The sequence below is a fragment of the Homarus americanus genome, unplaced genomic scaffold (genome assembly GCF_018991925.1).
Source record: "Homarus americanus isolate GMGI-L3 unplaced genomic scaffold, GMGI_Hamer_2.0 scaffold6476, whole genome shotgun sequence".
Classification (NCBI taxonomy): domain Eukaryota; kingdom Metazoa; phylum Arthropoda; class Malacostraca; order Decapoda; family Nephropidae; genus Homarus; species Homarus americanus.
Window position 1 is genome coordinate 147,032 of NW_024724169.1, and position 21,415 is coordinate 168,446.

Sequence of the window (21,415 nt, forward strand, 5' to 3'; positions counted from 1 at the left end):
TACACACAGAGCTGTATTTATTAATGCAAACACTACTGTACAGTTGTGCCTCGGTTAACGAGCACAATCCGTTCCAGCAGATTGCTCGTTAACCGAAAAACCGAAACCATTGTTTCAATGGGTTTTTAGGTAATTGGTTCCAGCTCACCGAAAATTGCCTGAATTCAACAAAAAAGGTAGAAAAGTACACTTATTTTGAGGTGTGTATGTAGAAGGTTCCTGGATGATGATGATGATGATGATGATGGGAATTAGAATGGGGGTGGAGGAGAAGGGAGAAGAGAAGGCATTGGGGTGGAAGAGAAGTCACCCCATGGCACCATTTCACCCATAAAATTTTAGTTCTCTTGGTGTAATTCAAGATTATTTTCTTTAAATCAATACTGCTTTGCATTATATATTGTCAATATGTAAAATAAATTTCAAAATAACCAATAATTTGCTTGCAAACACAGAAAAAAAGCATTTAGTTGAAGAGAGTCTCAAGCAAGATGTTACCTCCACTGAAAAGAGAGAGAGACTAACGCCTGTTTGGTGTGTTAACAGGCTGGATGGCATGCCAGAAACTAGTTTCTTTACCTTCACTTATGTTCAATAATTGTTAAAATGACAAAAAAAGTTAATATTAAACATTTAAAATTATTGAAAAGTATAAACTTCTTGATATTTACTAAAATAGTAAGGAATTTAAGCCCTAAAACCGATTACTGTATTGGCGGACTAATACTACAGCTGGTGGACCGCCAAATGCAAGCGAAAACATGTTGAGGTTGGCTCGTAAAAAACTCGTTAACCGAAGTTAAGGATCTTATGGAAGGTAAATCGTTAACCGAAATCTCGTTAACCGAGGGATCACTGTACTTGCACAATATGTATACAATATGGTAAATAAACAAGATATAGTACCACTGTACAGGTATCCCTCGAGATATGAACGTTCGAGGTACAAATATTTGTTTATATGAATTTCCTAAATTGACACCACTATTTCCTATTATGGAAGCTTTCCCCACTTATACGACATTGCATTCCGGCAAAAATTCAACTCACACACCCCCGGGAGTCAGCTGGGGCGGCCACATCCCCAAAGTGCTCTTCCTACCAGTCTGAAGTAAGAGTTATGTTATGGTTATTTTTCAACTCGTAGCTTTGGGTATATAAACATAACCTTCTTCATATTTTTTTCACTCAGTTACATATACACACAAACACACAAGCCTACATACAGATTGTGCAAAAAAAGTATCATAAGGTCCAAAATATAAAGGGAAAAAACATTTCTTATGTGTGTGGGACATATCACAAAGCTGGGTAGACATACATAATTTTATTTATACTGTATTTATTTTCACTGTTACGTACACACCCAATCTTTCATTCAGAATGTGCAAAAGAAAAAAAAAATAAGGAAATCATTATAATAAAGTAAAAAACATAAAGAGAATAAACATTTGTTACATCCCCGGAGTTGGTGTGGATCGTAGGAGCCAGTGGGGGGTTCGATGTCGGGATCTCAATCAAGCTGTGAGTTGTGCTGTATTTCGGGTAGTTACCTTTTTTTGTATCTGTTACGTGCACACACAATCGTTCATACACAATGGGCAAATAATATTTTAAAATAATTATCGTGAGGTCAAAAACATAAACGGAATAAAGATTTCTTACATGTGGAGAACTAGCACGAGAGAGTCGGTTCTGCTGTCTCATGCTAGTGACAAAATTGCCAAATAGCAACACTATTTTTATTTTATTTTATTTATTATTATTTTTCTTCATTCCTCACATTTACTAATGCAGTATACAATATATTATTTTATGTACAAAGAATAAGTTCTTCCACACACAAGCCATCCTCTGGGCGATGTGACACATTTCAACTGCTTAGCCTGGTAGAATCTCCCGCGCATCCTGTGTGGGTTGCATGTGTTACGCCCTCCCATAAGGTAATGTACCAAAGTTAACAGTATTGTATTATTATTTTTCAGGTGTTTGGTAGTAAATTTGAGTAGTTGTGTAGAATTTATCAGTAATTAAGTAGGTTTTGTTCTTCTTTGTGAACCAATTTCGTGTTTTGGAGGTATGATATTGGGGTATTTTTGTCATTGGGGAACCAAACCCTATTTTTTTCCATATGTTTTTCTAATCAAGATATGAAAATTCACCTTACCCATTAGTGTCTTGAGGGATACCTGTATATCCTATACAGTACTGTACCCACCAGCAGATGCTGTCGTCTTGAGGTTATGATGCAAGCAGGCCAAATGGTGATATGATAATACAGGATGCCCTGCTTTGTGTTGCTTTATTCCATAGCTTTAGGCATTGTACACACTAGGTTGCAGTAGGCATACACTGTCCACTTTGCAATGCACGGTACTGTGTATATACTGAACAGTACATTACTGTATATGTAACTGTAATCACTTTTTATGTCTTAATACTGCTTTAACTGAAGAATATTCCTGGTTGATTGTATTCTGGTACAGTAATGTACAGTACTGCCTGACACAGGGTTGTTGTATTTTTGTAAGTAGCATCATATATCATAATACAGAAACCAAAATATGTATTTTTCCTTTTTTTGTCTTTCAAATATTAATACATGTATTAAAATACTGGCAAAAGCAAGTTCAGTACAATACTAGGAAACAGCCCGATCAATCAGTTCCCTAGCCATGAGTAATGCAACGGTGCCACATGAATAGCGTGATGGTGCCACATGACTAAGGGAGGCAAGGTAGGGGTTAAAATCACACCAGGAAGCAACTGTACATGATACAGTACTCAAGATATGTTGCAGAAATCATTTTAGCATAGGAAACATATGTCGCAAATTCTTGATAATGCAGAAACTTAAATTGTCCGTCATGAAAAACAAGACGGTCCCTGTCATTGGTACGAAAGTATTGTATAGTACTGTATTATGTTGAGACTGAACAAAACAAAGGCACAGTGCATATTGAATTTTATATTAACAGTAATAGGCTAGATTTTATAAATTTATAACATGAAAATTTTGTACTGTATCAACAAAAAGCCTAAAATATTTGAACAGAAATTCTGTAAATGCAGAAAGTGATAAAAAATACAAATCTTATAGTCAACTGTACTAACTAGCCAAAATACAGCAAAATGTTTCTCTACTGGAAAGGTTTAGCCTTTATCACATACAGTATAACATGCTCTGCCAGAAGTGAAGACGTATTTAGCTGCCATACAGAGAAATTTTGAAGCCTCGTGTTCACAGAAATTCTGCTTAATCAAAATGACCCTGACAGCATCGGCTGTGTCATAGGCAGCAGGTCTGTGTGATGCTCTACTGGCCAGTGTTCGATCCCAGAGCAGAATGATGTTACAATATAAAATTACTAAAAGATGCTTGTACAGTACAGTACAGTATACAGTATAGGGAACTTGGAGGGATTTAAGACAATATAATAATGGAAATAGACTTAGAATAATTATACTAAATAAGTTAATACCTCCATAATTATAGTTACCTTCTATTTTAATATAAATTTACACCTGGAGAATCGATCCAGTGTAATTGTCGTTTCAGATGTTCAAAATGTATTTAATTATTTCATTGCACATTAATTAATATTAATTATTCAAATTTTATAAATTTGAACCCAGATCCTTAACCAGCACGCAAAAGAGTACCTTTGTATGAAATTTCAACAAAATCTACGTCCTGACCACATATGCCGAAACGCAAGGCGCTCTCTTCTCTGACAATATGGCATTTTTTATGGAAAAGGAAAACTAATGTATTTACCGGTAAATGTTACGGCTGCTCTTTTGTACTGAGAAAATATATGTAAAGGTGATATAAAACTAACGGGTACAGCGTAACTGACATTTTAAATATTCAAAATGTATTTAATTATTTCACTACTTGTTAATTACAGTGACCCCCCGGTTAACGAACTCAATCCGTTCCAGAAGGTCGTTCGTTAACCGAAAAGTTCGTTAACCGAAACCAATGTTTCAATGGGTTTTTGGGTAATTGGTTCCAGCTCACCGAAAGTTTCCTAAATTCAACAAAAATGGTAGAAAAGTTCACTTACTTTGAAGTGTGTATGTAGAAGGCTCCTGGATGATGATGATGATGTGCATTTGAAGTGGGAGGTGGAGGAGGAGAAGGGAGAAGAGAAGGCATTGGGGTGGAAGAGAAGTCACCCCATGGCGCCATTTCACCCATAAAATTTTAGTTCTCTTGGTGTAATTCAAGATTATTTTCTTTAAATCAACACTGCACTGCATTATATATTGTCAATATGTAAAATAAATTTCAAAATGACCAATAATTTGCTTAGAAACACAGAAAAAAAGCATTTAGTTGAAGAGAGTCTCAAGCAATATGTTGCCTCCACTGAAAAGACACAAAGACTGACGCCTGTATGGTGTGTTAACAGGCTGGATGGCGTGCCAGAAACTAGTTTCTTTACCTTCAATTATGTTCAATAATTGTTAAAATGACTAAAAAATTGAATATTAAACTTTTAAAATTATTGAATAGTATAAACTTCTTGATATTTACTAAAATAGTAAGGAATTTAAGCCCTAGAACCGATTAATGTATTGGCGGACTGATACTAAAGCTGATTGCTCGGTCAGTGCAAGCGAAAACATGTTGAGGTCGGTTCGTAAGAAATTCGTTAACCGAATTTTTGTTCGTTAACCGAATTGAAGATCCTTATGGAAGGCAGTTCGTTAACCAAAATTTCGTTAACCGAGGCGTTCGTTAAACGAGGGGTCACTGTAATGCTAATTTTGCAAATATTACAATTTTGAACCCAGATCCCTAACCAGCACGTCTTTATACTCCTGTATTGTTTACAACACAAAACATGTGTTCTCCCAGCCTTAAATCACGTTTTTATACATTTTACCATGAGAGACTTTAACAATGAAAATTTAACTTTTTATTTTTTAGATAGAAATTCTTCTTTCATTAAATGATGCCCTACATATTACAGTATTATCTTGCATCTCGGCAAAATTGGACATATTATAGATTTTTTTCAAGCGTCATAGAAAGGTACTCCTTGACATACAATACTGAGAAAGGATTTTGGGGTGAAAATTGACAATAATAAGTACTAAGTATTGACCCTTGAAATAGTGTATTTAAAGTACCTTATAATATTTCAATGTAAATTGTGGTATATCTGTTAGTTTTAATTTTTTTTAGATATTTTACCATGAATATTAACTGACTCTACCATTTAAATTCATTACTTATCACTTTCTAGATATTTTTTTTTTTACATAAAGCCTGACCTTATTATCTTGAGCTTCAGCAAAATTAGTAACATTATAGATTTTGTTCATACAAAGGCTGTCTGCAACCTCCTGATTAAGGATATTGAGTCAAAAAGGACAAATCTAAATATATCTTATCAAGGCATATGAAATAAAAAATTAGAATATAATAGCTGTGTAATGAATAAATTGTTATGCTTTATCGGTTATTTTTTTTTTTAGTTACTAATGGAAAGTGTAGTCACCTTCACTCGCAAATTCACTGAGTCATATTTCACAACTCTCACCCCAAACATAGTCAGTTTAACTCTTGTTATGTTCTTACATCTCTTAATGGCTTTTCTGGTTTGTTTTTATTGACCTAATTAGTTAATCTTTCTTTTCAGGGTCACACTTGGGAATCAGTTAGAGGGCGTCAACCTACTGGAGGAAGACCTTGTAAAAGCTTTTAAGGAAAGATACCCGGATGGCATTTGCCGTAAGCCATCTTCACAATAATTCATGGTGATGTTTATGGTCACATTGTAGTAGAAAGAACTGTCAATTTGTATGAAAATGAATTAGTTAATTACAATGCCACGGTTAGTTCACATCAGTGCCAGAAATATTTTAAACCAGTTTGTTATTCACTAAGGATGTACAGTACACACACCGCTTATAAGCCACACAGACTGGCAACCTCAAAATTCCTAAACGGCAACTTCGCTGGATCCATCCCTCCCCCACCTCCCGAAACATGCAAACCAGGCAATTAATCGGTGTTCAGCCAAGGTGTAAAGTTAATGCTTTTCCATGCTAACCTGTTCAAGGGTAAGCGTTGACTTTATACTGGAGCTTGAAATTTTGAAAATTACATTTTGGGGGGATCGACAAATTTATTTTGCTCAAAATCTTAGTACTGTATTGGTATTCCTTGATGGGAAGATTAAAGGTCTGTGTTCAAAAAGTTTAAATTCTGGTAAATAATTAATTTTTTAAAAGTCAATGGAGATTGAAAATTGGATAATTAATTTCCCTGATTAATTTGAGCAGTTTTGTTATGAGATTTTACTTATAATCTCAGCAAGGGCAGATCCAGGGGGGTCCTGGGGTCCAGATCCCTATTTTCACCAAAAATTCCAATACTTTTTCTTTAATGCAGTATTGTGCGCATGGCTTCAAAATGCCCATGATATTGGTCAGATTAAAAAAAATCATTGGAGGGGGGGGGGGCTTACAGCCCTCCCCTAAACCCCCCAGCTGGGTGAGCTCGCTGTGCTTGCCATGTCCCCTCCCCCCACAACTTCTTGGACCCCTCCCCCTTTTGATATTCCTGGATCTGCCCCTACTCAGTATACTGTAGGTAGTCCTTGACACATTTTAAGGCTCTGTGTAAGGTCAGCACTTACCCCTGAATACATTAGCATGGATAAATAACTTTAGAAATGTATTTTATTTCTGTTTCTAAAACCTATCCATAGTAACGTGTTTGGGGATAAGCGTTGACTGTACACCTTGTCTGATTACCGATTAATTGCCTGGTTTGTATGTTACGGGAGGTGGGAGAGGGTTGGGCCCAGCTAAGTTGCTTGTAAGGAATTTCAAGGCTGCCAGTCTGTGTGGCTTATAAGTGGCATGGACTGTTCAGTACTGAGTTTCTGTGATCATAGACCTGTTCACATTTGTAAATTATTTGTATTGATTCACAGTAGTTTGGAAATTGTTGCTGGAATGACTAGCCAGATTACATGAGTGTAGCGTTCATATACGATGTCATTGGTCTTAATTTAATACTGTACCATTAATGGGAGAGAGATGAATGGGCGAGATGAAAAAATGACTGCCTCATGAATTTACATCTCCCACTTACGTGTTACAGTATTCATTTGATTTCCCAAAGTAATTGTGATATGTTTTCCAGATCCTCACAGAATTGAAACTAATGATATTACCACTTGTTAAGTATTTATTACGGTAGTATTTACTTGTTCCTCCACACTATTCCTCAGTTGTTATTTTTTATCTGGATTGGTCTCTCGTAAAGTTCCATGTGTATATAAACTAAATGACCTTCAGAACTTTATTATTAGACAGTGTGATTATTATAGAATCATGGATCTCTATGACTAAGAGTGTGAAGATTAAAGAAATGATGTAGAATAAATTGTTATTGAGGTAAAATGGATCGATCCTCCATGTGTAAATTTATATTGAAATATAAGGTAACTATAATTATGGAGGTATTAACTTATTTAGTATAGTTATTCTAAGTCTATTTCCATTATTATATTGTCTTAAATCCCTCCAAGTTCATTATATGCCGTACTGTACTGGCATCTTTTAGTAATTTTATATTTAACATTCTTGTCTTAGCACCACTGCACAGAGATAGTACACATATTTTACGCTCTTTAGGTTAAAATCAAAATAATTTTATATTGTAACATTATTCTCTCACAAGGAAGGGGCCTCTCTAGTAGGTTAGATGCTGTAAAGTTGGTGTCTGGTCATACAAGTCGAGATTTATTTTACCCCACTGTTTGACCAGAACTGCTCTGGGATCAAACGCTGGCCAGTAGAGCATCACACTGACCTGCTACCTATGACACAGCCGATGCTGTCAGGGTCATTTTGATTAAGCAGAATTTCTGTGAACACGAGGCTTCAAAATTTCTCTGTATGGCAGCTAAATACGTCTTCACTTCTGGCAGAGCATGTTATACTGTATGTGATAAAGGCTAAACCTTTCCAGTAGAGAAACATTTTGCTGTATTTTGGCTAGTTAGTACAGTTGACTATAAGATTTGTATTTTTGATCACCTTCTGCATTAACAGAATTTCTGTTAAAATATTTTAGGCTTTTTGTTGATACAAAATTTTCATGTTATAAATTTATAAAATCTTGCCTATTACTGTTAATATAAAATATGAAGATTAATATATTTTTGATAAGTAGGGAAGAATTAATTTATGACAAATAAAGAAACCATCTTGTTTAGATGCTGCCAGATAAACAAATGTTATTGCATTTAAGGAGTTAAATTAAATATTACAATATTTATGTAATAAGGAATTTTAATTTCCACAATGTATTCCAATTTTAGATGTACTCATGTCATGTATACTGGTACTAGTGTATTCCTAACTATTAACAACATTCATGTTAGCAGAGAATAATAAATATCCAAAATCTATGAAAAATGTTAATATTTTTTCTTCAATATGCACTTGCCTTTGTTTTGTTCTGTCTCAACATAATACCCTGTACAATACTATACAATACTTTCGTACCAATGACAGGGACTGTCTTGTTCTTCATGATGGACAATTTAAGATTTTGCATTATCAAGAGTTTGCTACATGTTTCCATGACAGGATGAATCATACTGGTTCTGGAATTCAAGATCAAGACCATTACAATACAGGCAATGACCATTATACAATGGATCTATATACAGTACGTTTGATCAGTTTTACAATGTTAAAAAATTAACTGCAATACGATGGCCAAGATCAGTTTTACGATGGTCGCTTACCGAATGCCAAAGATTGTTTGCATGTGGAAGAAGCTATTCTTTGTCCATAAAATAATATATACTGTACCAATAAATGTGAGTGAATAAAAAATAATGATATTAATAAAAAAAAAAAAATAAGACTGCATTGCCATTTAGCAATCTTCTCACTACTCACGAGACAGCCACCCGAGATCCTCTGAGTCGCTCCCACCTTCCCTATTATGTGTTAAGTCCCTCACATGCTCCACCTCCCCTTTTACAGTATGTAAGTCCCTCACATGCTCCCAAAAGAAATGTTTATTCTATATTTTTTTTTACTTTATGATATATATTTTTGGGGGCACATTCTGTATGAATAAGTGTGTGTGTGTGCATGTATCACACACCTCTCTTGCATAGATATTCCATCATTCCTGGCAGTATATCAACAATATACTCTACGGTATTATCATGTATACATCAGGAAGCTTTTACTCTCTTAAGTTAACATCCCAAATTGTCCCAAATCATCAAATATGGACAGTAAACGGTCATGAAAACTTTTGTTTCTGTCAAACATAATCATCATGTTCCTTTGCTGTGTGTTAGTGAAAGTTGTTTGGTTATCATAATTATCCATGTCGAGGATCTCGTTGTCTTCAGCAACAATAAAGGGTAACTTATACAATGATGACATTACTCCAAACAAGAGCTTGGACTTGTATTCTTCCTGCAATTGCTTATAGGTGAAGGGTATAGGTGAATCACAGGCCTGCAGTACTCTGCTGAAGGAGGCATAGTAGCTGCTAAGGAAGTCATCTAGATGGGTTTTTCTGTCCGATCCGCTGAGGCAGTTGTAGACGAAATCAGTAATGTCAGTGGCGAGGGAGGCAGTGTAACACATCTGGAAGTCCAATATCTTGACTTCTATTGGCTTACCATGCTCGTTATACCTGGGTAGGGAACACAATGAGTCTTGACTTGCAGAAGATTTAGTAGAGTACATAATTGCAAATCACTAACAAAATTAGAGTTTTCTTATGTTTTTTTTATGCTGGTTTAAAAGAATAAGATCTATATTTTAAGCACAGTGAATATTTATGGAGATATGACCCACTTCCATTAGCAATGACATTGGTTGCCCCAAGTGGGCAGGCCTTTGAAGACAAGGGAAATTTGGCAACCTGACCTAACATAAGAATGGAGGAAACTGCAGCGGGCCTATTGACCCATACTGGGCAGTCCCGTTTACACCCAACCCTTATCGCTCATATATCCATCCAACCTATGTTTGAAGCTATCCAGTGTGTTCAAGTTAATGATGATGTTTGGTAACGTGTTCCACTCATCCATTACTCTATTTCCAAACCAATGTTTACCTATTTCACGCCTAAATCTAAATTTGTCTAATTTAAAATAATTGCTACAAGTTTGCTCCTGGTTGGATAGTTTGAGTACCTTTGTTATATCCCCTTTGTTTAGCCCTGATTTCCATTTATACACCTCGATCATATCGCCCCCCATTCTACGTCTCTTGAGGGAGTGCAAATTAAGATGCTTTAACCTGTCTCTGTACCCAAAGTTCCTAATGCCTGGGATTAGTCTTGTCATTCTCCTCTGAATTCTTTTATAGGGATTCTATATCCATACTGTAGTATAGTGACCAGAACTGAACCGCGTAATCCAAGTGAGGTCTCACAAGTGCAAGATATAGTTTTAGGATGACCTCGCTAGTCTTGTAACTAACACTCCTTTGTATGATCCCAAGTATACAATACTTTATTAGCCTTGTTTCAAGCAAATACACATTGTTGTCTTGGTTTAAGATTCCTACTTATCATTACTCCTAATTCTTTCTCACAGTCAGATTTTTCTACAACAACGTTGTCCATCTGACATCTGGTTTCTCTGTTTATATCTCCTAGACTAAGTATTTACATTTATCCATATTAAATTTCATCTGGCATTTTTCAGACCATGTGGAAAATGTGTTTAGATCTTCCTGTAGTTTTGCGGAGTCCTCGTCAGATTTAATTACACGCCTTATTTTAGAGTCATCAGCAAATTTACTTATTTTGCCTATATCGATGTCATTTATTTATATAATAAATAGTATTGGTCTAAGTACTGAGCCTTTGGGTACTCCATTAGTGACGTTACCCCAATCGGATTTAGTGCTGTTAATGCTTACTCGCTGTTTCCTGTCTTGTAGCCACGCCCTAATCCATTTTAGAATATCTCCTTTAATGCCATGAGCCTCCACTTTTCGTATTAGTCTTTCGTGGGGGGCTCTGTCGAAGACTTTGCTAAAGTCGAGGTACAATACCACATCATAATTGTGCTCATCATCCACTGATTCAAAAGCAGTTGAAAAGAATTTTAAAAGATATGTCGAGCATGAACACCCAATTGTGAAGCCATGTTGGGAATCATTGATCCTATAGTTTTCACGGGCTCTTTTAGGTGTTTTGGTGTTATTTTTGATGTACTTAAATGGTTAAACACATTAAATTCTTATTTTTTTAAAAGAAAAGGGATTGCCGGGAAAAGACCACCAAGACTTCTCTGAATCCCGGAAGATCAGTCAGCAGGTCAAGGATGACCTCTGCTGAGATTTTTGGCAAAATTAAATTTTTGGCCCAAATACCCTTGTGGTGTCTGAATGCCGGAGCCTCAATCAGCAGATTAAGGATGACCTTTGCTGAGATATTGGGCAAACCTATTTTATGGCTCCCAAAATTGGGCAGAATGATTTTTGCCCAATAATACTGTGCAATATTTATATAATTTATATTTTGTTTTGGATCTGATTTGATTAAATAATAAAATATGGAGCAGAAAGGCAATAAGATTGCCTACTTTTCTTAGGAGATATATTAACGATTAATGGAAAACCAAATCTGTTCAACTTTACCTGAAGAGTAAGTTATTGTTTACAAGATCAAAGTGACAAACAACAGCAAACTGTGGGGTAGTGGCAGTCTGCTCCTGGAAGATACTGAGGACTTTCGACTTAAGGTTTTCCACCCACTCTGCTGCTCTCTCATAGCCTTCCATTTTCTGTAGTACAACTTTCACATTCTCTAAATTGTCACTCATAAGTGTACAGTAAATTTCTTCAGCTCCAATTTTAAAACTGGACCAGTGTTTGGAGAGGAAATCATCATATTTGCTTTGAATGTCTTTGGTGAGTTTGGTCTTAAGCACTAGGGAGGCAGCATGAAGCCTAGCTAGCTCTTGTAGGGCTATTGTTGCGTGTGAAATATCCAAAGTCTTCATGCGATCACACTTTCTAAATCCTTGTGTCCTTAAATCTTCTTGAATGATCACTTCGCCATCTTGTTTTAAGCTAAAAAAGAAACATCTAGGAAATCTTAGACCGTCTAATCCAGCTGCTTTCATCTGGGTCGTAAGTGCTGGTCCTAATTCTTCATAAAATCCCACTTCTTTTTGAAAAGACATGCGTATGAAATCCGTCCAGTTTTCAGTTCTTAGGGGATTTAACTTTGCTATATAATTTATCCTGTCATTCTTTCCATTTTGAGAGAACTCCACTTCAAGGCACATGAGGAAAGCAGCAGTGTTTTCTCCAGGCTCAGTAAATTCGTGGGCAGTCCAGGAGAGGAGCTCAGCATCATGTCCTCTGTCTGCTGTCAATGCTGCCATCACATACTCCCTCTTTATTAAAGTCTGGTGCATCATTATGCCTCTTTATTTCACCGTCAGACACTGCTGAAAATAAAATGGATACTTATTACACTGCAGCTGACTCTAAATTAAATGCAATATGGTTATAAATTTCATAACCTATTCAAAATGAGCACGTGATCATTTTGGATCCCTCTAATTACCCTCCTATTTCTGAATTTGATGTCACACATCATGTCTCATGGTAGTTTGTAATTTTTATTTTTATTTATTAAATAAATTATGTGTATCATCAAAACAAATATATATATATATATATATATATATATATATATATATATATATATATATATATATATATATATATATATATATATATATATATAGTATATAACTATCTCATGTATGATGTACAGTCAACCAAAGATGCATTAACCTCATCGTACTCACAATTCTACCTTGTAATACCTGTACTTGGTGATCTGTGGGGTGCTGATGCAGGGATACCGCATGCCATTATTGTGTCAATTGAGTCTATTACACAGTATCTGCCCTCTAACTTACCTTATCTAATTTAACCTAACCAAACCTAATTTAGCAGCCTAGCCTAATCTTACCTACCTAACTTAACTTATGCTAATCTAACCAAACCAAAACCAATATACTAGGGTTCCTAGTAATCCTGAAATTCATTTATTCTTATAATTTTTTCTAATAATCTGTATCGTAAAATTAATTTTGCAGAAATTGACAAAAGTTTCACTATGTGAACTTTTTGTTATTAAAGTTTCTCGACTTAAGGTTAATTTCTTTAATATAACTCTGTCCTGAATTAACTCCATGATAATTATTCTATTCATATTTAATAATAATAATAATATTATTATTATTATCATTATTGTTATTATTATTATTATTATTATTATTATTACAACCAACCGAATCTCGAGAATCTAATCTTTACAATCAATATTTCAGATAATTTTAAGACACTTTTATTCTATATCGTTTGCCTCGCAAATGACCTATATTATTATTATTATTGTTAGTTATTTAATTAAAATGATACTCTGTTGGTCTTTTTAATACTACGGTAGTACCTTTAAACTCATTCAAAATTATTTAAACTCTTCATCAATCTGTTTATTTACATCCGTTTTCTGTGTTGCGATCAAAGAAAATGGAAAATTTTTATTGGAGAACTTCTTTACTTTTTTATTATCGTTGTAAGACAGCAATTATTTTACTTTGGTGTACTTTATTTTATTTTATTTTATTTTATACTCTTCGCCACTGATCGGACTGTTAGTCGCTTGGGAAGTCAGTCACGTCTCTGTTTGGCACTGTGGGCACTGTGGGCATTCATTGGCTGTTATGTACTGTTGACAACTTGTACCCCCTGGCCCTGGGGTTAATGTACCCTGGTTCAGAGCCCCTGCGTTACATTGTCTTTTATCTTCACCACTGATCGGCTGGTAATCATTGGTAACGAATGATATAAGCTCAGAAATAAAAGCCCTCTCCTCCCGTACAATCAGTCATCGACAGCAACTTACAGTGAAACAGCCGTGGCGCAGTAGTACAGTAGATGTTCTCTAGCAGGTACAGTCATAGAGGAATGTTATTACTTGTCATATTAATAATCTTCATTTATAATAAGAACTTGAGAATTATAGAAGGTTTTATGAATCAGCAACTGTCCCAATAATTTAAGTTGGTGACATACTGTACAAGTCGTAGCAGGAAATATGTATATAGTAACACTGTGCTGAGGCAGATTCCAATACAACTAGCGAAGCGAGAACTGGGTCAGGGCGCGCGGGGAATGAGTAACAGGTACACCAACTGCCAGGTGTCGTTGGTAAAGTTATCTCATGTCACACCATGATCCTCCGTCTCTTGTATACTAAAATTACCTTAAACAACCTAAAACACAATTGCTTGCCTGTTTTGATGAAAATTAGGCAGACACAAACCAAATGAGTAATATATATATGCGATAATTCGAAAAGTAGCAAAGAGAAAGTAATAGGAAATATAAGTGTGGAAGTCGCTGGGCATAAAGACACGGAACCCAATGTTCTTATTGTTTCAGTTGCCCGAGAGCTATTTCATCGCCAATTTCATAACCACCAGTTGCCTTACACGGGACCAGATCCTGTCAGTAGATAAGGAGATTATTAGCATACAATGGGACTTAAGTCGTAAGTTTTGGAGCTTGGAGCAACTGTTGGCGGCCGATCCTCTCTGAATGGCGGTCATTCCGATAGCTTTGAAAACAGCTCCTGTGGTTTTCTCTTGTCCTATTAGTTGACAGAACCGTATGTGCAGTAAATGGGCTTCTGGGGGTGTCACAGCATTCATGGAGTTCATTGTTTCCTGCTCGAGTTGTGGGTAGTTGTGGTTGTTGCAGTTGACCCTGTTACCTCTAACACTCAACCGCTTCGGATCATGTGACGAACATTGATTATTGTGCCATATGCTGCTGTGGTTTTATTCATTAGTTATTGACATCATGCAATTAAGTTTTTTTTCTCATAAACTAAACAATATTTCACAAGTCGATAAGGGTGAAATTCTGACACACACACAATGACACTACTGTAAGTCTAATTTATTTTGTAAAATTAATAGTCTTTACCCTGCGAGTTTGTAGAAGTATCCAGATTTAGAATTTACACCATTCTGTTATGAGTGCTATTGTTTTGTTGTTATTAGTAGTAGTTGTATTTATTTCTGTATTTTCTTCTTTTCTGGCTTCATCAAAGTTATTTAATATGTTGGAGTAAATACAAAAAATAATTTTAATGGGAGATCAATATTATGGCTAACACAGCAGGTGAGTGTTTACAGATTCCAGCACCACCACCATCACGTGTATCCTGCTGGCGAGTGTGACTTGGATACAAACCATGACATAAAGGAGAGGGGGAGGAGTAGGAGGGTGAGATGGTCATGGTATAGGAACCTACTACCACCACACACCATCGCCAAGGACACTACTCACTCCCCACAGCCCCACACACATCCTGCCGACGGTGGCGACATAAGGGCTTTTTCAGCATATAGTTAATTATATAATTTACTTTTGGGGGGATATGAAATATGCACCTGTCATTCTATTTCATTTTCACCGGAATGAAATAATGGATCAATTTGTTAGAATAACGGGAAAGAGACGTGCTCTCTAAACCAACAATGTACAGTAAGTGTTAAGACCTGAGGGAGTGAGAGAGAATGTTTGTATTATTCAGCTTAATACTTAACATTATTATTCACTATATATTTTACAGCATACTAATTTCATATAACTCACACCAAGATAATTTTCCTTGTTGGATTTCACTCCATAGTTTACTTAACTAAGGAGTCCACACTGGCGAGAGTCAGCCAGGGGAACGAGGAGAGTTTCCTGCGGAAGCGACGTGTCCCCTCCTCCCGGTCACAGTACACAGCCAAGTGGACAGGGCCGCTCTACAGGAACTTCCCCAGTTGGTTGGTAGAAACAAACTCACTCTATACTTTTCTTGCATGTTTCATTAACCTTCAAGCAGCTTGAACTAACAATAAAAATTACCAAGGAACATTTGTAAAGAAGGTATAGTTTGTGTACTGTACTTCCAACCTTGTTTACCCCTGTATAGTAATGCGTATTCATTAAATAAGGAGGTTTTTTATGCAATAGTCATCTAATAACTTGTAGTGCGCTATGTAACTTGAAGTAGTTTAAACTAAATTATATCCAAAAACAAATGTATTCTCAGGGAAGTGAAAAAAGAAACAATACGAAATATGACGCCAAAATATCTACAGTAAAATAAACACATTATTCAGTCCAGTTTTTAATAATCAATGAGCCGTAACTATAGCTGAGTCAGCAGCTTTATGAATACCAATCTTAGTTGACTCCGAAAACGTTTAAACAAGAGCATTGATGTTATAAAGTATTTCTGCGTTTTAACACCCAAATCTAAATTCTGAATTTGTACGTGATATATTCTTAATCATGTGAAAGTGAAACCGTGAAAGGCGTAGCAGATGTGTACCATGTGCGTGCGTGCGTGTGTGTGTGTGTGTGTGTGTGTGTGTGTGTGTGTGTGTGTGTGTGGATATTAATGCGATAATATATTACTGGTGCTCCATCAAATAAGATACAGTATATAAGCTCGTATATTAGGTTAGTAAATACAACTCGTCACTAACATAAGAAAAACGGAGACAATTTTCTTAGCGGGAACTATGACAGCACACATGCAAGCAAGCGTAATACTATATAGTGAAATTTCCTTTGGTCCTGCAAGCGGGTGACTTCAGTTCAGTATTGTGTGGTCGGTGGTGAGTAGGTGGTTCGATGACGTAAATCGAAAGTGTAGAAGAGAAACAGATATAAGGAGACGACTATAATCCACCTGTAATCGTCACAGCAAGCGGGAGTCACGTCATATACACCACCCTGACGCCACGTATTTCCTCATCTCTCTCTCTCTCTCTCACATACAAACCTTCTAGATCAGGGTAACACATCCAGTAGCTGTTACCAAGAACAATTAAGCGTATTTGTTTTCACAGATCAATCCAGCAATAACATGTGATCAACTAGTTTTAAATTTAGGTGTTCAGTAAAAGGTCTTGATTTTCTGTGACAAACTGGGCAGGAGTGTGTGTGTGTGTGTGTGTGTGTGTCAGTAAATTCGAACGTTTCAATTTTTGTTTTCATTTTAACTTATGAAGACGCACAGCTATTGTCATTAGCCTTCGTACTATTGTGTAAGTAAAAGTGCAAGTTTCATGCTGATGCCTCTCCTGTGTTTAAAAATCTAGGTCATCATGAGAAGTGAGATTTCATATATTAGCGTACATTTCCTTATATGAATTTACATAAATGAAAAATAAGTTACTTAGCTTTTATTTTCATGACGAACAATAAGTGTATATTTCTCACTGTTGTGTATTGTATACAAAAAAGAAAATATGTAAGAAATTGAAGAAATAAGTTAGTTTCCTCTTGTTCATATATTTTTGGTCCTACGTATTCATGCTATGAAAATCCTTTATAGTTTTCATCAACTTTAGCTTAATATTTTCACACTTGTAAAAATACCTGTTTAGAAAAATATAAACTAATATTTATACCAAATTTTAATATGCGTTAGGACTAAAAGTAATATTGCTTGCATTTGCAGTACTTACCAATTTTTCCGTAGCAAATAACTGTTAAATGTAACTCAAACTGCATAGAACTTTACAGGTATTATTATTTAAAGTGAAGATAATACCAATGTAATATTATCACAAAATACTCTTCCGCCCATATCATACTCTATCTCTCTAAAGAACAAGAAAATATTATTTATAAAACAAGATCTGGCATCGTTGCAGTTATATAACCACACTACACTACATAAGGAAGTACAATACTGGGCTGGGAGGATGTGCGCGGAGACATCAACTGGCCCCCCGACGGTGAGTATTAACCCTTTTGCATTGGACGAATTTCTGCCTATTTTCATTGTTTCCTTGTATAATTTATTGAGTATTTAGATGGTTAAAGATAATTTGGTAGGTTTGTGCTGTGTTAGTGTGGAAGGTTAATGTTTAGTGAAATTTTAAGTTCGATATTTTACTGTATAGTGATATTGGTGATTCATTGATGTTTACCAATACTGAGAGTGCCTTTATATATATTTTGCCTTCATTCGTTAACCCAAGCTCGGATGATTAAATATAATCATCACCGAGACCATATATTAGTGCAGGAAAGAAATGTCTAAAAATATCTTGTTTTGGGTGAAATTTGCGAAGAAAATTTTGAGACAAGCGTTGTGTTCGTGATATTAAATGGCGAGAAATACTCTTCCATAGGCATTCTAATTTCAATTGATTCTCACGGAATGACTTAAGTTCAATTGATCCCCGGGGTGCCTAAAGTTCAGTTGATCTTGGGGTGTCTATAATTCAATTGATCCCCGGGGTGCCTAAAGTTCAGTTGATCTTGGGGTGTGTATAGTTCAGTTGATCCCCCTGGGTGACTAAAAGCTCAACTGGACTTCACCGACACATAAATATATTAACTACAGTACTATACTTATATTCTACAGATAAACCAGAAGCTACACTGCCGCAATGATGGCGTTAAGAGTTGTTGGTGTTTTGGCTGGTCTGAGTTGTGTGTTGTGTCAGGGACAGAACAACCTGCCCTTCCTACCAAAGCCACCAGCACCTGGCCCCTGTCCTCTTGTGCCTGTAGTAAACAACTTCGACCTGCAAAGGGTAAGAGAAAAGATTTATGGGGGTTATTTATCGTGATATTAACGATAGCAGTATATAATTTGGAAAGTTGTTTTGTTATAAGAAAATGAGATACAGTATTCCACCTACTTAACTTCTGTAGCCTCCGAAAAGAAGGATAACTACTTCATATCTCATTCGCCCCTCCTCCTGGCTTCTTTCTTACCTTAAATTATTATGGACGTGTGTCAAGAGTTCTCAAGACTCGACACTTTCTCTCCACAGTACCTTGGGAGGTGGTATGAAATCGAGCGTTTTTTCAACCCTTTCCAAAATGGTGAATGTGTGACTGCTGACTACGAGTTATTCCCAAATGGCACCGTCTCTGTTATTAACACTCAAATCTCAGAGTAAGTAAAGGCAACGTTTTTAATTGTCTCCATTCCCCCCTGTGCTATTATTTATGTGCTACCGTGGGGGCTATGATCATTATACTACGTTCATTATACCATCATCTATCATAGCCATTCCCTCTCGTTAGCCGGACAAAATCTTCAATTTATCTTCCACATTTCAACAACTCACATCACTTGAAAACTATTTCTTAAAGTATCGTTACCTTATTGTTTCTTCATCAGAGGTGAACTGGATTCTATTTCCGGCTTCGCTGAGCTCGGTCCTAACCAGTCTGAAGGGAAATTAGTGGTCGACTTCCCATTCTCTGAAGGTAAAAAGAGATAATTAAGTGACGAAGAGCCTAGAGGTGTTTTAGAGGTGTTAGTAATTGGTTAACCTGTATGAGGTATTAGGGTGATAAAAATGCCACGAACAGGACCTTCAATAGACAGTTTGCACGACACGAACTAAACCTAGCCTAACGAAGCCTAGCCTAACGAAGCCTAGCCTAACGATCCCTATATAGCTTGGGTTTGTTTTCCGTCCGTGTCGTTTGTTTGAGAAACTAAGTACAAATGATTTAGCGGTACTTTTTCCAATATTATATACTTCTCCCAGCCAGCCTCTCCTTTCTTCTGCAGGTAGTTTCTCGCCAGACGGTGTACCTAACTACATAGTGGTGGCCACAGACTACAGTAACTACGCTGTCGTACACTCCTGCACCTATCTCGGCCCTGAACTCAAATTGGGTGGGTCTTTTATTCTACGTGTCCGATCGATGTGAAAATAATAGGGAGAATGTGAGAAACCTGGGGAGACTTACCTGTACTTTCATGTTTTTTATCCCATTTTCTCTTGTACAGAGTTCTCGTGGATTCTGGCACGTGAGCCAAATGTTCCCGCGAGCTTCCTGATGGCGCTGAAGGAATGGCTGAAAATAGTCAATATAGACGCCAGCCGCTACCTGCCCACCCTACAGACACCCTATTGTCCCCGACGACAAGTGTAGCAGTTCTCCCACCACCCTGCAGGATTCCTACTGATCCTGACAACTGTGGGACCTGCCAATCTCTCCTCCTGCAGCTTTTAAAAGACACTGTAATTCACGAAGCCAGGTGTTGCTTTGTCTTGATGAGGTGTCTCGTACTCTCGTCCCAGAAAGCCATGTGGAAGCAGGCGTCCACACACACACACCATTCCCAAGTGAACCCTGAACAAGTTTGATATCCGACACCTTGGTAATATTTTTGTAATTTAACTTTGGTTCTGGCCTGAAATGGATTCTGAAGGGAATGCCTCGTTCAGTACTGTAGACCAGCGTAAGTAGATCAGTGTTATTTCTAAATACTACAATATAATGTTGATTTGCTGATGTAAATGCACTTTGTACAATTATTAACATAGTCAGTATCTGATGTCGCATGAAACACTTATCAGCCATGTTATTTGGTTCGTCTGTATTGAGTTTCGTCTTTGGTGTATGAATCACTGCCACATCCATCCAAGATAATGCATGTGTGTGTGCATACATCTTTAAATGAAAAAGAGCTTAAAGCAATAATATAATGTTTTTATTATCCTTTAAGTCTCTTGTCGTATACATACATAACACTTACAAGCAGACACAGCGGTCAATTGACAGTCCAAACACATCATGAACGAAAACCCGAATCAGGCTTCAAATACTTTGCTGTTATGTATTGAAATGATCCACCAGCCTCGAATAGTCCAAGGTCAATTTTATTTTTTTTAATATTTATAACAAATCTTTTACTTTTACTTCTGTACGTATACTATTACTGATTAGAATTGACCTTAAGATTACGTAATGATATAACAAGATGTATTGGTATAATTTTCATAACAGTTAAAGCATGAGACGCAACTGTCAATTAAGAAAAAAATTATCAACAGAATTGTGAATAATGATATCTTTAGAATTACAATACATTTAGACTTCTATTAATTCTTATTATTTATTTATAAAGAAAGTGGCGTGTATGAGGAACGAAATATGTCTTCATACACAGTTAAATATCCCTCCTCGGAACACGAACGCGGCGGGTTGAGTCATGTAAAGCTTGCAACATCACACATCATAACCTATACTATACAACATCAAGTACGCGAGTTTCCCCATCTCCATAAAATAAAAATATATTGACTTCATTTACATGCACGTTTGGTTCATTTCTGTTTATATCTTGAGTACGCATTATTGAAATTTTATCAAAGTAAACAATATCTCGCGGCGGTGGAGTTGGTACCACTGATTCTTTCAACCAAAACAGTGACAGTCGTTTGCCATGGCGTGGAGTACGGGAGCAGACAACACAAGTAGTGCGTTTGTGTGACATGCTGTACTCATAAAACAGCCTGGAATGAGTGAATATTACAAG

At 36.3% G+C, this 21,415-nt stretch overlaps 3 protein-coding genes across 6 annotated transcripts in view; 2 read left to right on the forward strand and 1 right to left on the reverse strand.

Annotated features, from left to right (window-relative positions):
• The window catches only part of LOC121864072 (N6-adenosine-methyltransferase subunit METTL3-like), a 28,866-nt gene extending 11,011 nt beyond the window's left edge, over positions 1-17,855 (forward strand). For 2 of the 3 annotated variants that reach the window (XM_042362973.1, XM_042362974.1), the window contains exon 11: positions 5,655-8,449. In XM_042362973.1, coding sequence (XP_042218907.1) covers positions 5,655-5,766 — 112 coding nt within the window. In that variant the 3' untranslated portion in view covers positions 5,767-8,449. Of the gene's footprint in view, positions 1-5,654; positions 8,450-15,745; positions 15,888-17,771 lie in introns of those variants that run through there. The other variant, XR_006088544.1, reaches the window with a different exon arrangement.
• On the reverse strand, positions 8,305-14,201 carry LOC121864073. 2 transcript variants are annotated; one of them, XM_042362976.1, is made up of 3 exons: positions 13,949-14,201; positions 11,659-12,473; positions 8,305-9,697 (listed from the first exon to the last, which is right to left on the reverse strand). In XM_042362976.1, the coding sequence occupies exons 2-3, from the start codon at positions 12,444-12,446 to the stop codon at positions 9,244-9,246; spliced, it is 1,242 nt and encodes a 413-aa protein (XP_042218910.1). In that variant the 5' UTR covers positions 12,447-12,473; positions 13,949-14,201; the 3' UTR covers positions 8,305-9,243. The 2 variants fall into 2 exon arrangements, with proteins under 2 accessions (XP_042218910.1, XP_042218909.1); XM_042362975.1 differs by having other exon boundaries at positions 11,659-12,476.
• On the forward strand, positions 17,753-20,577 carry LOC121864074 (apolipoprotein D-like). The gene is made up of 6 exons (XM_042362977.1): positions 17,753-17,855; positions 18,491-18,662; positions 18,906-19,030; positions 19,259-19,347; positions 19,658-19,765; positions 19,880-20,577. The coding sequence occupies exons 2-6, from the start codon at positions 18,516-18,518 to the stop codon at positions 20,023-20,025; spliced, it is 615 nt and encodes a 204-aa protein (XP_042218911.1). The 5' UTR covers positions 17,753-17,855; positions 18,491-18,515; the 3' UTR covers positions 20,026-20,577.
• Positions 20,578-21,415: the final 838 nt, after the last annotated feature.